Source organism: Podarcis pityusensis (genome assembly GCF_964106645.2).
Source record: "Podarcis pityusensis genome assembly, chromosome: 14".
Classification (NCBI taxonomy): domain Eukaryota; kingdom Metazoa; phylum Chordata; class Lepidosauria; order Squamata; family Lacertidae; genus Podarcis; species Podarcis pityusensis.
This window is the reverse complement of record NC_138039.1, coordinates 52,230,051-52,244,928: the sequence shown is the minus strand read 5'-3', so window position 1 is coordinate 52,244,928 and position 14,878 is coordinate 52,230,051. Positions and strand designations below refer to the sequence as shown.

Genomic DNA, 14,878 nt, shown 5'->3' with positions numbered 1-14,878 from the left:
CTCGCCTTCCATTCAAGCAATGCCTTAGCTTTTCTGCGACTTTTATCATAGGTATGTTTACTTTCTTTTCTTTTTTAAAGCAAAGCAGATTCTGCTCCCCCCTCCCGCCCCCGCCCCTATTTCAGAGACAATAAAGCAGAGCCTGTTTTCACATTCTGCATGCTCTGGGGCCAGAGAGCTAAATGGACTGGGGAAAGTCTAAAGCATGTGGCAGCCGGTTTCCAGTGTGAAAACATTCCATGTTGCACCTCCTCCTCTGGCAATTCATTTCCAGGTAAGAGCACAGTCCTCGCTTTAACGGATAATAAGGGGAACTGGCAGCCCAACTCTGCTCTGCCGTTCTGGATTTGAGCTTTATATGGTTTTCTCAAGACCACATGTGTGCTCTGCGGTGACAGAAATACTTTCCATATGAGCAGCCACAGTCTCTCTCTAGCCAGGGCAAGGTAAGTCGGGGGGGGGGGCTCCAGCTAAGTCATAGAGCACATGCTTCTCATGCAAAACCCCTGGTATCTCCAGGGTGAGGGCTGAGAAAGACACACACACCCTGGAACCCTGAAAAGATGCTGCAGTCAGTGTATGCAATAATGAGGCACCTGGATCAATGACCTGACACTGATAAAGGCTGCTTCCCATGTTCTTATGTCAGTCATATTTCACTGTTTGTCACCCATGGCTGTTACGGTATAAATCACATAGTGCTCTTGTGGGATAAAGCCACAGCTCAGTGGTAGAGCATCTGCTTTGCATGCAGAAGGTTCCAGATTCATTCCTCAGTATTTCTGGGAGAGACCCCATGTGAAATCCTGGAGAGCCACTTTTGATCAATGTGGACTATAATGAGGTAGACAAGAGAGCCACTTGATTCAGCATCAGGCAGCTTCCTTTGTTCCATGTCCATCTACAAGTTCAGTAAGAAAAAAACCAGTGCAATAAGTTTAAAGCTCTTTAAGAGCAATCCCGAGGCAATGGGTAACCTCCTGGCATCATGAACTTCTATGTACTCGAAATTAGTTCAGACTCTGCTCCCAGGCGACCTATGCATTTATATTTAATTACTGGTACATCAGCCAAGGCAATTGCCAACCCAGAAGGACTTCCAAATAAAGCTCTGGTTTCAGAAATTGCTGGACTGATTCACCCTGCATCTCCTCCACAGGCACACAGTATATGGCTAGGAGTGAAAGTGATCTTCAGCCTCAAGCCAGCTGCCGGAGGCACAGATGTAAGCTCAGCTCACTCCAGCAGCAGTGAAAGTAGCTGAGAGGAGCCTATAAAGCTGCTGGAAATGTCTGACAAGACTAACAAAAGGCAGAGCTTGAAAACAGAGTCTCTGTTCCTCCCAAGACTGACACTTTTTCACTAGTTTTTCTGCACACAAGACGACTTCTATCCACTGGTCATTATAAGCAGACATAAATGTGTACTTTAATTGGACAACTACAACCAGCATTTTCATGGTAGTACTTAGAATAATCGAACCATTTTTTGTGGCGTGTGGTTTTCCAAATCCATGTACTAGATCTCTGAGATTTTTCATTTAAGTACGAGAACATTTGACATGGAAAGCTTGGATATTAAACACAAAGAAGGACGCCCCAATGATTTCAAATCATGTTGTCTTAAATAAATCACAGCATGTCTACTCAAAAGTAAGTCCTGCTGAGTACAAGAGAACTTACTTCCAGGTATGTAGGATTACAACTTCCATAAGAAACCGTAACAATCAACAACAGTAACAGTAACTATCAAAAGTAACAAGAATCCAACTTCAGATATTCATTTCAATATGAATGTAACCAAACACATTTTATATAAAACCACAAACATGCATTCCAAAACACAGGCAGCTTTCACAATTCCTTTGCTAGTGAATCCAAGACTTCTCAAAACATGTGGCAAGGACATGCTCATAACTAGAAGGGTTGGGATATTTCCCCAAAACAAGCTAACAAAAAGTAGTCATCAGCAACTTCCATCACACACACTTCTTCCTACAGAACCCTCTAAGTGCACAACTTTCACAGAGTGTTGCAAACTGTCCAGCATTTAAAGTTATTCCTACTGTTCTGCAAAGCAGAAAACACAACACACCTCTTCCTCAAACAAAGCAAGGTGAACTAACTTTTTGGCAGCTGGCCCTGTCCCTTCCTTTGCACTGATGGCATGTAGCACGGACACCATGCAAAGCAGCCTGCTGTCTTTTTGACAGGACAAGGTGGGACAGAAGAAGGACCCCGAGAACAGAGATGATTTCTAACAAAGTGTTACACTCAGCTTACCTCTTCTTCAGGTCTCGCTAGCCTCACAGCTTGAAAGTGAAGCAATGTCAATAGCAGGTAGCTGGAAAACATGATAACCAAACCTGACAAGTCTCACAGGGTTGGGATCCCTTTTCGTCAAGCACTAACAGCTAACAGATGGACTGGTCTCTCCAAAGTTTATCCTGGTCCTGCGCTATTGCTCAGTGCATGTCTCTCTTTGCTGCCTCACTCACTCTGCTAACTACCGGGAGCTTCTGAGCTCAGCCACTCTGCTCTGAAGACAAGTGGTAAGCTGATCTTTTCATGTAATGACTTCTCTCTGCTTGGGGAGGGGGCTCATAGCGGCAGTGAGCTAAGGAAAGGGGTTGGGTTGTGGGTGTGTGAGTGAGTGAGTGTGCGTGTGTGTGTGTGTGTGTGTGTGCACGCGCACACACACACACTTAGTATTAAGAAGGGGAGGCACCAGGAAATGGGCAACAACAAGTCTGGCATCTGCTCCGATTTATAAAACTTTTAAGAAGCTACAGTAACTCCCCCACCCCTGCAAAAGGAATCTCACCAGTGCCTTATTAAGTTAGGCAGGCATGACTGGAGGATTGGAGGCTGAAGGTGCCTCTGGACAATTAAACAGTGAAAGCTTTTCAAGCAGCTGCCACTGCTCCAATTCCTTGCTATCTCCCCTCCCCAACATTTCTAGGAAATAATCAAGTATAACTTATTGAGAGGAAATGCAGAAAACCCCAGTTTACAGATACCCTGAAAACCTAACATTTCTCTACAGTAATACTAAATGCTGCAAGATATATACCTGCGTCAATGGTTTTGCATCCCAAGCAGACAGCTTAGGAGAGTCATCAGTTAGCAGCTCCTGTGCAATATCTTGCCCAGCTTCCACTTGTCCCAACTGCCAACTCCATAATAAAAAGACAGATGTGGAATTGGAACTTGGCAGTAATGAACTTGGGCAGGGTGGGGAACAGATTGAGGCCTACCACATCCACTCCCTTCTTGAACTGGCCCAAGCCAGCCACTGACCAAGGCTATAACCACATGATGGACAGCAGTTCTGCAACAGCCCCATAAGCCCCATATTCCCAGTTGCTTGTTGGTAACATTAGCACATACTCTACACAGGGGCTAAGAAAGCCAGTAGGGTCAATGTCAGCACCTATAAGTTGTGGGGATCTCAGCATCTGATGGGGCCACCAACCCCAAGTGCCCAGCTCCCTTTTATTTATTGATATGGATTTCTCTCCACTCTTCACCATGCACTCTCAAGGTGGGTAACATACGGCTTAAAACAGCAAGCAAGCTACATAACACAGCACAATGCTGAATAACCAATTAGACTATACCAAGCAACAAGCAAAAGCAGCAGCAACACTGGATTTGTACCCTGGTCTCCCAGGTCTACCCACTGTGCTGCACTGGCTGACTATTGTCTGATGTGTATTCATACCATTGCTGATTTGTTCAACTGTGTTATAAAATTTCAATAATAATAGAAAAAGAACAGCCAGTTCCTCATCTTCCCCAGGGCCAATGGAACAGAAAAGACAACAAACTCCCTTACTACCACCCTTCTTCTGCTAGCTGTACGTGAGGTACCTCACGAGGAGGGGGCGCTCAGACAGGGACCTTTAAAGCACAGAGCTGTGCTTGGAAAGAGTACAGCAAAATGACAACAAGGTGTGGCTTCCCTAGGGAGGGAGTTCCAAAGTCTGGGAGCATCCACCAAGAAGGCCCTCTCCCACATCCCCACCAAGCGTACCTGGAAGGGTGGAGGGCCTCCCCTGAAGAACTCAAACCCTGGCAGGTTCATAGGAAGGAACACGTCTTTCCAATAGCTTAGATCTAAGCCATGTAGGACTTCACAGGTGAGAACTAGCACTTTGATTTGTGCCTGGAAATAGACTGGTAGCCCATGGAGCTGTTGTACCAAGGGAGTTGTCTTCTCCCTATAACCAGCCCTGGTTAACAACCCCACTGCAGCCCTTTGAGACAGCTGAAATTTCTGACCCCTTTTCAAAGGCAGCCCCATGTAGAGCATGCTACAGTGATCCAAACGGGATGTAACTAAAACGGGATGTTTTAATGTGCTTCATTTTTAGTATATGTGCTGCCAAAGCGAGCACTCACATGCTTCATTTTTGACCCACCAGAATTATTTCCTTTTATTGTCTGCAGTACATTAGAGTGAACCTCTGAGGGCAGATGCCCAACCTTTGGTCTCTTGAGGTCTGTGGACACAGCATTACACTGTATGCACCTATAAGTGGTTCAATATGCTTATAGATTCTGATGTGTGAGAAAGTCTTGCCATACTAGCATTGGAAGAGGCAGGGTAAGATGGGGACCCACGCCTTCAGTGCAAAAGCTAAATGACCATATTGCTGCATTTATTGATTCAATTTGCATTTAAAGGCAAACCAACCTAATTCCAAAACAATACACAAACTGAAACACAACCATTCTTTAACATCTGCACTTCTCCAACTGTTGCAAGGCACTTCTCCAGCCAAGGAATGTGTACAAACCCCCCATACACTATGAACTTATAGTAAAAGGCGAAAGATTTATACGAAATAGAGTGCGAGATTGGCTTCATTATTATCAGATAATGGAGGCATATAATTTGGATTAAAAAATTGGCTTCCAGGTGGAAAAATCAAAATTGGAAACAGAACTGTTAGACCCCAAAACTAAGAATTTGTCAAGAATGTATAATTTGCTGTTGAAATGGAATACTCAAGATGAAACGGTGAAATCTGTTATGATTAGATGGGCACAAGATGTTGGACATAACATTATCATGGCTGACTGGGAACAGTTATGGACCACAGGTATGAAGTTCACGACATGTAATGCCTTAAGAGAGAATATAATGAAAATGATATACAGGTGGTACATGACACCAGTCAAGCTTGCGAAAATTTATCACTTGCCCGATAATAAATGCTGGAAATGTAAAGAGACGGAAGGTACATTCTTTCACTTTTGGTGGACATGCCCAAGGATTAAGGCTTTCTGGGAGATGATCTATAATGAAATGAAAAAGGTATTTAAATATACCTTTCTGAAGAAACCAGAGGCCTTTCTCCTGGGCATGGTCGGCCAATTGGTGCCAAAGAAGGACAGAACTTTCTTTATGTATGCCACAACAGCAGCAAGAATACTTATTGCAAAGTATTGGAAGACGCAAGATCTACCCACTCTGGAAGAATGGCAGATGAAGGTGATAGACTATATGGAACTGGCGGAAATGACTGGCAGAATCCGAGACCAGGGAGAAGAGTCGGTGGAGGAAGATTGGAAGAAATTTAAAGACTATTTACGGAAACATTGTAAAATTAATGAATGTTAGAATGATGTTGGAATGAATCTATGTGATTTTAGCAAAAATGTATCAAAGACTTAAGAAAAATAGACTGTTAATTGGTGAAAAGAAGGAAAGTAAACCTATATTAAGATCAAGATAAATTTTCAGGATAAGAATTTTGAAGAGAGGGAAAGGATTTGCTGAAATGGATAATTGACTTAGAATACAAAAAAGGGAGGTGTGAGGAGGTCAGGGAAACAAGCAATTGAAAGATAAGTTATGGGAAGGTTCGATTTGTCTTTTTTTCTTTTTGTTGTTTTTAAGTGTTCTTATTTTTCTGTTTTTTATTGTGATGTGTTGTTTTGCTATTGTTTAATTTGGTGTTTTTTCTGTTTTCTTTTGCCTTTTTGTAAACTTAAAACCTTAATAAATACTATTTTTTTAAAAAATATACTATGAACTTATAAATGCATGTATTATTAAGAACAGCAAGCAAAAATGTGCTACATAAGGGGGAACTGTTTTGCCAAAATGCATTTATTAGGTGAAATTGCATACAATAATCTGCATATTATGAGAAACTCACACTAAAATGCTGATAAATTTTTTGAGGGCTTTAAAAATATCACAAGCCAATGTGGTACTGTGAAGAACTGAACTTAAAATGGGGGGGGGGGGGGCTGAAAGAAATCAAAATTGACAAATTCACCCACCTCTTCTTAAGATCATAATAAAAGCCTCCTAGATCAAGCCAATGGCCCATCTACCTGTTCTTATGATGGCCGACCAGATGCCTGTGGGAAACCAGTGATTTGCAGCAGCTGGAACATAGAATCCTAGAATTGTAGAGTTGGAAGATACCTTTGAGGGTCATCTAGTCCAACCCCCTGCAATGCAGGAATCAACAGCTAAAGCATCCCTGACAGATGTGCATCCAACCTCTGCTTAAAAACCTCCAAGGAAGGAGAGTCCACAACCTCCCAAGGACTTCTTTTTACCCTTAGAACATAATCTTTATATGCAAGCAACAGGCCATTCTAACATTTTATAGCAACCGACAATTACTAAAAGTACACATTGATACAACAGTAAAACACAGATTTATAATACTAGACCATATATCTATCTACTGGAAACCAAGCTTTATGAGGAATGGCTGAGGGAGTTGAGTATGCTTTGCCTGGAGAAGAGGAGACTGAGAGGGGATAAGGCAGCCATCTTCAAACACCTGAAGGGCTGCCACATGGATGATGAGCAAGCTTGTTTTCTCCTGCTTCAGAGGAAAGGACCCAAACCAATGGTTTCAAGTTGCTAGAAAGGAGATTCCGACTAAATATTAGGAAGCACCTTCTGAAAATAAGAGCTGTTTGATAGTGGAATGGGCTACTTGGGAAAGGAGGGGGGCACCTGCCAGGGATTCATGCGCTGCAAGGCACTGAACTAGCTGGCCCTCGGGGTCCCCTTCAAACGCTATGAATCTAACAGGATTGTGGAAGGGGAGGAAGTGGACAGCATGGCACCATGTGGTGCAAAACACAGCTCTTGATGGGAAGAAGGGGGGGGGGAGAGTTGGCAGCAGGCATGACGTGTAGCCCGGCCTGGAGGAAGTGATGCAGATGGAACTGAAAACCACAATATTTTATGAGGTCACCGAAAGACACTAATAGACCCCGAGGAACCCAGCATAATAGAATGAGGTCACGATCCATATTGGTGTGATATACCATATTTTTCTGTGTATAAGACGCCCCCATGTATAAGACTATTTTAGGGCACTCCAATTTAAGAAAATGAGGGGAGATGGCACAGAGTTCTTTAGCTTTGGGGGGGGGTGCCAAAAATCACTCACCAGACTGACAAAAGCTGACAATTGCACGCATCAATAAAGCCACAAAGCGTCTGCCCGATTGCCACCAGCAGCCGGCAAGCACACGCATAATTGCTGCAGTGGAAGCCAATCCACAGCAGCCCTTGCCACAGCCACCAATCACCCACCAAAATCGCTGCTGACAACTTCCTGCTCGCAGCTGCAATGAATCGCCCGCACCCTCTTATATCCATGTATAAGACAATCCCTGATTTTGAACATTATTTTAGAGTAAAAAAATCTCATCTTATACAGAGAAAAAGTACGGGGTGTTGGTGTGGGTGGGTGTGACTTGTGCACTTATTAGTACAGTTTAAACAAGCCACACTGCGGTTCAATAGTTAAACGTCTTTAACCTGCATTGCGTGGTCTCCATTTGTATTTCATTAACACCCCCCCTTTGGCAAAATAGCCAGGTGTGGACAACCGTGTGCAACAGTCCCAAGAATGCACAGGGCTGAGGAGGGAGCCACATGGGCTTTCCTTGTCTCAACCCAATCAGGTTTCAGTTTACTTCAGGAAATCCAAGGGTGAGTAGCTTAGCAAATGGATTACTCATGCTCTTAAAAAAAAGAAAAAGAAAGAAAAAAGGAAAGGGATGCATATGTTTAAGTGCTTTCCTGGATCTGGGGCTAGTTGAAGACCTGAGACTCTTTCCTTCAAGATAAATTCCCAGGGACTGCCCATGCCCAGAGCCTCGCAGTCTATAATACGGACCGCATGGTTATTTCACTAGCCTGTTCCAGGCTAATTTTCTTCACCTCCCGTAGTCCTTCCAATTTGCAAAACACACAACCTGTGGCTACGGCCGTTTACTAGAACTTGGGTCCCTTCTATGTTATTCAGCAGCACCAAGATATCTGGCATGGAAGCCTGAGTAGATCAACTTGCTTATTTAAAGTTTTCCACCGATGGCTCCAGTAGCCTCCTCATCCTTCACAGTAGCAACATTTGCCTTGCTCCAGTACTGGCCAAAGACTCCGTGTGCCTGTATCACCTCTCTCCCTCTCCCCATCCTGACTCTGGTGCCATGGGCCAGCCACTGTCGTGCCAGCATGCTGGCGCATGGCACAGAGCAGCAGAGGAGGTGGCCAATCTGGACTCCAATGCGCATGCTGCAGCTGCCACTGCTACCACCACAGCCGCAGCAGGAGATGCATTCATTGGAGGCCAGATCCTGTGCATTCTGCTGCCCAAGGCACCTCACGTTGGGTCACCTCACGTCGCCTCATGGGTGACCCAGCCCTGCTTCAGACTCTGTGTCATGATCATTGCTGGATTCTGGGATCATGACAGGTTTGGAGTGAAAGGGCGGGGAAACTGCCTTCTCCCCTTCTCATTTTGGGCAGGGCCCTTCCATTTTGGGGGTGGTGCTGAGACTCACCAGAGTTCTCTTATAGCACACACCCTTTTCACCAACACCCCAAAATATATACTCAGTTCCAACAGATTCTGGGAGGAAATAGCAGCTGCCCCATTTTCTCTCAATATGCCTCCCAGAACTGGGAATTTTTGAGGGAGAGGGAAAGTGGATGTCAACCAGTCAGACCTCTGAGACTCAAATCCCCCAAATGACGTGGTTTGAAAATAGGTATACAAAGCAGGAGGGCCTTAGGTAAAGGTAAAGAGACCCCTGACCATTAGGTCCAGTCGTGACCGACTCTGGGGTTGCGGCGCTCATCTCACTTTATTGGCTGAGGGAGCCGGCGTACAGCTTCCGGGTCATGTGGCCAGCATGACTAAGCCGCTTCTGGCGAACCAGAGCAGCGCACAGAAACGCCGTTTACCTTCCCGCCAGTATTTATCTACTTGCACTTTGACATGCTTTCAAACTGCTAGGTTGGCAGGAGCTGGGATCGAGCAACGGGAGCTCACCCCGTCGCGGGGATTCAAACCACCGACCTTCTGATCGGCAAGCCCTAGGCTCTGTGGTTACCCACGTCCCCTAGGAGGGCCTTAGATTTGCTCAAATTCTTCCAAAATGTCACAAAGTATTTATGACTTCATTGGCTTTTCATTGTGCTAAAATCATTATCTTCTTTCCTTGCCCAGAAATATGGTTTAGATGCTTAGGGAAAAAGCAAGCAAGCAAGAGGTCCTCAGTTGCCACCTGCCTAGACTTGAGCTCAAGCATTTATTTTGTCTGGCCTGACTTCAATCTTCTGTGTTCTGATGACAGATTCCTGGTCTCCATCCCAGGTTCCCCCATTCAAAAAGAAAAAAACCTCCAACCTTCTCTCTCATTCCTGACAGCAGTGAAGCAGTGTATGAAGAACAAAAGCCCATTTATAAGACACTGCTATCCCTCCCAACCCTCCAATTTGACTACAAACAAGGGACAACCTCATGCTGAATTTACTTTTCATATGATTAAAAACCTGCCTTGTGCAGACCAATGTATTGTCATCATGGAATGGTCTCTTTTGAACCCATCTCTTCTCAAAACAAACCAGGAAGAACTTTAGCAAGCTCTTCTAGCCTTTAGAAGCATTCTATGCAAGTTCCTCACTTTGCTTATTCTGATCTGAATGCTGCAGCTCTGACCAGGACTGGCTCCAGGCTTTCATGGGAAGTGGGTGGGGCATGCTCCACAGTTTCAATTTCTAATGCTGGTCTACAACAATATTCTAGCAAAGAATATTCTTCATTATAAGAGAGCATACTCTGGTTTCAGAGAAGGTGAGATGCCGCGTGCGCAGAGGAAGAAACCCGCACATCCTGGCGTGTTCTCCTGACAGGTTATTACAGCAGAGTGCTCCTGCACTCTCTCACTCTCTTCACAGAAAAATCACAACAGAGAAAAAGTCGCAAAGCCATTCACATTGCCATGAGGTATCTATACCTTCCCTCTTAAAGGTTTATGTCCACTGTCATGCTAGACTGCACCCTCTGCAGGACAGGGGGGTGTATCACAACAGAAATCCAGTGTGAACACGATAAAACATGCCTTTGGCATATACCATTGAAGAGTTTACTCTCCTAACATAAGAAGTGACAGGCTGTATTTTGTGTATCATATCAGCAATGAGTAAACATGAAAAAGAGATACACAACTCTGTGATGCCACCAGCAACATTTATTCCTCTAGAGATGCCCATACTTCAACAACATCCAGAATCCAAAATCATGTATGCATAGAACATGCTACAGATAATAAAGTTTTATCTCCAGATACATTTTAATATCAATTTGTTGATATATCAATTTGTTTAATATCAATTTGTTGAAATGCCAGGTTTCAGACCCCTGTACTTGCAAATGCTGCTGAGAGGAACTACAGAACTGCAAACCAATCACCAAATGAGCCCTTTGGCTGAAATCATGAGCCTTAATTGAAAGCAAGATCAAAACACACTGGATTAAACTTTGCACAGCTGGTGTAAAAGAACACCAATGCCCCTTCATCCCAAAAGGAAACATTAAAAAAATAAGAACCAACAACAAAGCAAATTCCTAAGGCATTCTCCACACTGCAAGGAACCCAAAGAGAACAGTCCAAGGAGAACTAATCCTGTTCTTATATTACTAATACATCAGGCAGCGCCTCAGGGGGTTCGTGGTCCTTTCCTACAAAGTTCTGAAATCACTGAAAGAGCGACAACTATTTCATAAGGTGTCCATTTTCTGTCCTTCCCTGGATGTATACAGACTATTGAAATCTGCGTGATTCATGCATGGCTAACTTTGTTTCTTGCATAGCAGAAGTGGCCGTAATGCTGGCCAAGGTGTCAGGAGGTGTTGGGACTACCAACCAGGACACAATAGTTGGCATAGGCTGCTGCTGCTGTTCTTTGTGTCATTCCTTCCAGGCTGTAGGTCACAGTGTTACCTGGCTGGTCAACTGCTCCCAAGTTCCAGAGTGACCTCACTAAAGCCAACAGTTAGGAATCTCTGGTCAGGCAGGGACTGGGTAACAACTGCCTTCACTGCATCAGACCTATTCTTATTTCTTTTCTTACATTTACAGCATATCCCACGTTTCTTCCATCATGTAGCCTGGCAGTGTGCACGTGGTTTGTGGCCAATTAGGGGGACGCGGGTGGCGCTGTGGGTAAAACCTCAGCACCTAGGACTTGCCGATCGCATGGTCGAATCCCCACGGCGGGGTGCGCTCCCGTCGTTCGGTCCCAGCGCCTGCCAACCTAGCAGTTCGAAAGCACCCCCGGGTGCAAATAGATAAATAGGGACCGCTTACCAGCGGGAAGGTAAACGGCGTTCCGTGTGCTGCGCTGGCTCGCCAGATGCAGCTTGTCATGCTGGCCACGTGACCCGGAAGTGTCTGCGGACAGCGCTGGCTCCCGGCCTATAGAGTGAGATGAGCGCACAACCCTAGAGTCTGTCAAGACTGGCCCGTACGGGCAGGGGTACCTTTACCTTTACCCATCCAATAACTGAACAGACTGTCATAAATCCCAAAGAGACACTGCGGAGGGGCTGGTTGGATCAGGATAGGGGAGTTGCCCATTGATGACCCTAGGGCATAGCTGTCAACTTTTCACTTTTCTTGCAAGGAATCCTATTCAGAATAAGAGAATTTCCCTTTTAAAAAGGGATGCCCTAGGGGGTGTCCCAGTGGGTTTGAACAGGATGCATTAGGGCTTTGAGAGGCAGAGGAATCACCCCAGGAGGGAATTACAGTTTAGGAGTCAGATCCCAGGGAGGGTCCCAATGGCATAGTCCCCCTCCAGAGCTCTGCTTTGTCCCCTCTTCTGTCACCCAGATAGCCTGTGCCTACTTCAACACCCGGCTCCTATGCCAGTCTCTCCTCCAATCCCAACACCCTCTGGCACTGCTGGATCCTGCCCCTAGCCTATCCTCTCAGGAGAGGTCGGCCACTCTGTCTGATTTGGAGCTGCTGCAGCCACTTCCCCCATCGCCTGGGCAAAGGAGACACCAGCACAGGACTGAACAGATGCCTCAGCCCTCCAGAAGTAGTTCCTGTTTGACTGCCCATTCCAAAGGACAGCAGCGCTTGCCACCCTGTGGCACCCCATTTCCTAAGGGTGTGTGTTGTTTGTTGGATCAACCACATCTGGAATACTGTGTCCAATTCTGGGCACATGTCAGGGAGCTGACAAGGAGAACAGGTCGTTTTCAGATCAGAGAAAGAGAGTGGAACACCTGGCTAACTTACAGTTAGTTTCTTTATTAAGGAAGCAAAATAAAGAACACCCAGCGACTTCTAAAGGTTGCTCCTGTCTTGATGAAGCAGTTGTTTGGACTGGCTTGTAGCTCCCCCTTCACTCCCTAGCCCTCTGTGTCAGGCCCCTCTGTCTGCCTATGGCCAGCTCCAAGGGACCCTCTCTGTCTGCCTGGATCTTTGCTTGGCAACATGCAATGAATGTCTTGCTCGGGGAGCTTGCAAGCTGTCAGCAGTGAAGCTATCAGATTGGCTCTGTGAGAGAAGTGCCAAGTCTGACTCCTGTCCCTGCTCTGTGCTGGAGCACTTGCCTGTTTCTCTTCTTCACTATCTCTCAAGCTCCCTGCCTCCAGTGCTTCCCAGGCCATCCCCTCCTCTAGGGTGTGGCTGGTTTTCCACCACCAGGAGCCAGCATCCAAGTCCTCTCCCTCTGTGCTTTCCCTGGGGGACTCTTGGTCAGGTCAGGCTTCCATCACTCCTCCTCATCAAGCCAAGCCCTGAAAGCACCACAATTTTAGAAGGATGTTGACAAGCTGAAAGGTGTGCAGAGCAAGGAAACGAAGATGATGAAGGGTCTGAAAACCAAGCCTTATGAGGAACGGTTGAGGGAGCTGGGTATATTTAGCCTGGAAAAGAGGAGACTGAGAGGAGATATGCTAACCATTTTCAATATCTCAAAGGCTGTCACATGGAAGATGGACCAAGCTTGTTTTCTCCTGCTCTGTAGAGTAGGACTCCAGAATGGCTTCAAGTTTCCAGAAAGGAGATTCTGACTAAACATCAGGAAGAACTTTCTGGTGGTAAGAGCTATTTGATAGTGGAATTCTCTCCCTTGGGAGGTTGTGGACTCTCCTTCCTTGGAGGTTTTTAAGCAGAGGCTGGATGGCCATCTGTCATGGATGCTTTAGTTGAGATTCCTGCATTGCAGGGGGTTGGACTGGATGATCCTTTACAATTCTAATATGCTATGATTCTTAGCTTGTTGGATCAAACTCTTAGCTTTCTTAGCCATGTATAAACCCTGTCGTGCATTTGAACCCCATTTTGACTATGTACCGTCCTGACTTCAGCATTCAAATTTTGTACTCTGAATTTGAGTTCTTCATCCTCCATCCTTTCAGCAAAGTGATGGCCTCATGTGTCTTCAGGCCATAGCCGTAGCTGGCTCTGGCTCCCAGCTCATGGCACCTGGCTCTCTCTTAAGTAGTTCCTAAGCTCAGCACAGACACAGAGAGACCTGCTCAGCCATGAGCCTTCAGTCTTGGGCAGTAACCCAGTGGGAGGGAGATGATTTGGCTGCCATTTTGTTGTAGTTGTGTTCTCATGCTTCTTTAAAGAAATTTTAAAATAACTTCCAAAAGCACAAAAGCTGATGAGTACATATTGCTTCTTGCTGAAGTACAAGCTAGCCCAGAAGCAGCAGTGTATTAATAGTAAGCTACCTCTTGTCACATATTTAAGAAACAAAGCACAATTAAGTTGAGTCAAATACAGATACAATGAACCCTGACAGCGAGAACAAGGGTCAGGGAGGGGAGTGTGGCCAAACAGCAGATCTGTTACATGCCTGGTACAAATTATAATTCTGACTCAAATGCCAGAACAAATGCCCAGAATGACCCTTGTTTTAATTAACAAAGGAAACAAAGATGGGGCAATTCACCTAATGAAAATAATAATTTGGAAACCACTCCATCACATCTTTGTTTGGGGGGGGGGGGATTTATTGTGATTATCTATTCCAACACAGTATTTGTCTTCTGTTTGCCTCTGTTTTGTTTTGTTCTGTTCTGTTTATTTTATTTTATTTTTTGCTTGGACAAACATTATATTGTCCCCTGTGTGCATAATGCTCCACTGAGGACCTCTCCCTCTCTGAGCCCTCTGGTCTTCTAAGTTGCACTGGGAAAGCCCTGCTGAGACTCTCCATTCATGAGGTGAACTCAGCGCTCACTGGGGCCTTCCTAATGGTCTCTCTGATACAACTCTCTATTCGATTAAATGGTCTGTCTAAGTCCTACTCCGTAAGATGCCATAAAGCAATGCAAAGCTTTTGGAAGGCATTTCTGGAGCTGAAATCAGCAAAATGCAATTCTAGTTACAATCCTATGCTTCCACTCCAGAACCTCCCACATCTTGCACCTAGCAATTAAAATTAAGAACCCTGGAAATGATTTCTGGAGATTGCTGGGGAGAGCCAGTGTGGCAGAGTGATTAGAGTGTACAGCTAGGACCTCAGAGATCAGGGTTCAAATCCCCAGTCATCCATGAAGCTCATTGGGTGACTT

General features: G+C 45.3%; 1 protein-coding gene across 3 annotated transcripts in view; it reads right to left on the bottom strand.

Annotated features, from left to right (window-relative positions):
* THSD4 (thrombospondin type 1 domain containing 4) overlaps positions 1–14,878 on the bottom strand; it is a 411,334-nt gene that overhangs the window by 139,222 nt on the left and 257,234 nt on the right. The window contains exon 1 of one of the 3 annotated variants that reach the window (XM_080980691.1): positions 2,283–2,618. The exons of the other annotated variants lie outside the window; for them this stretch is intronic. Within the exon in view, the coding sequence (XP_080836817.1) occupies positions 2,283–2,354 (72 nt within the window). The 5' untranslated portion in view covers positions 2,355–2,618. Of the gene's footprint in view, positions 1–2,282; positions 2,619–14,878 lie in introns of those variants that run through there. 3 annotated transcript variants of the gene reach the window in all.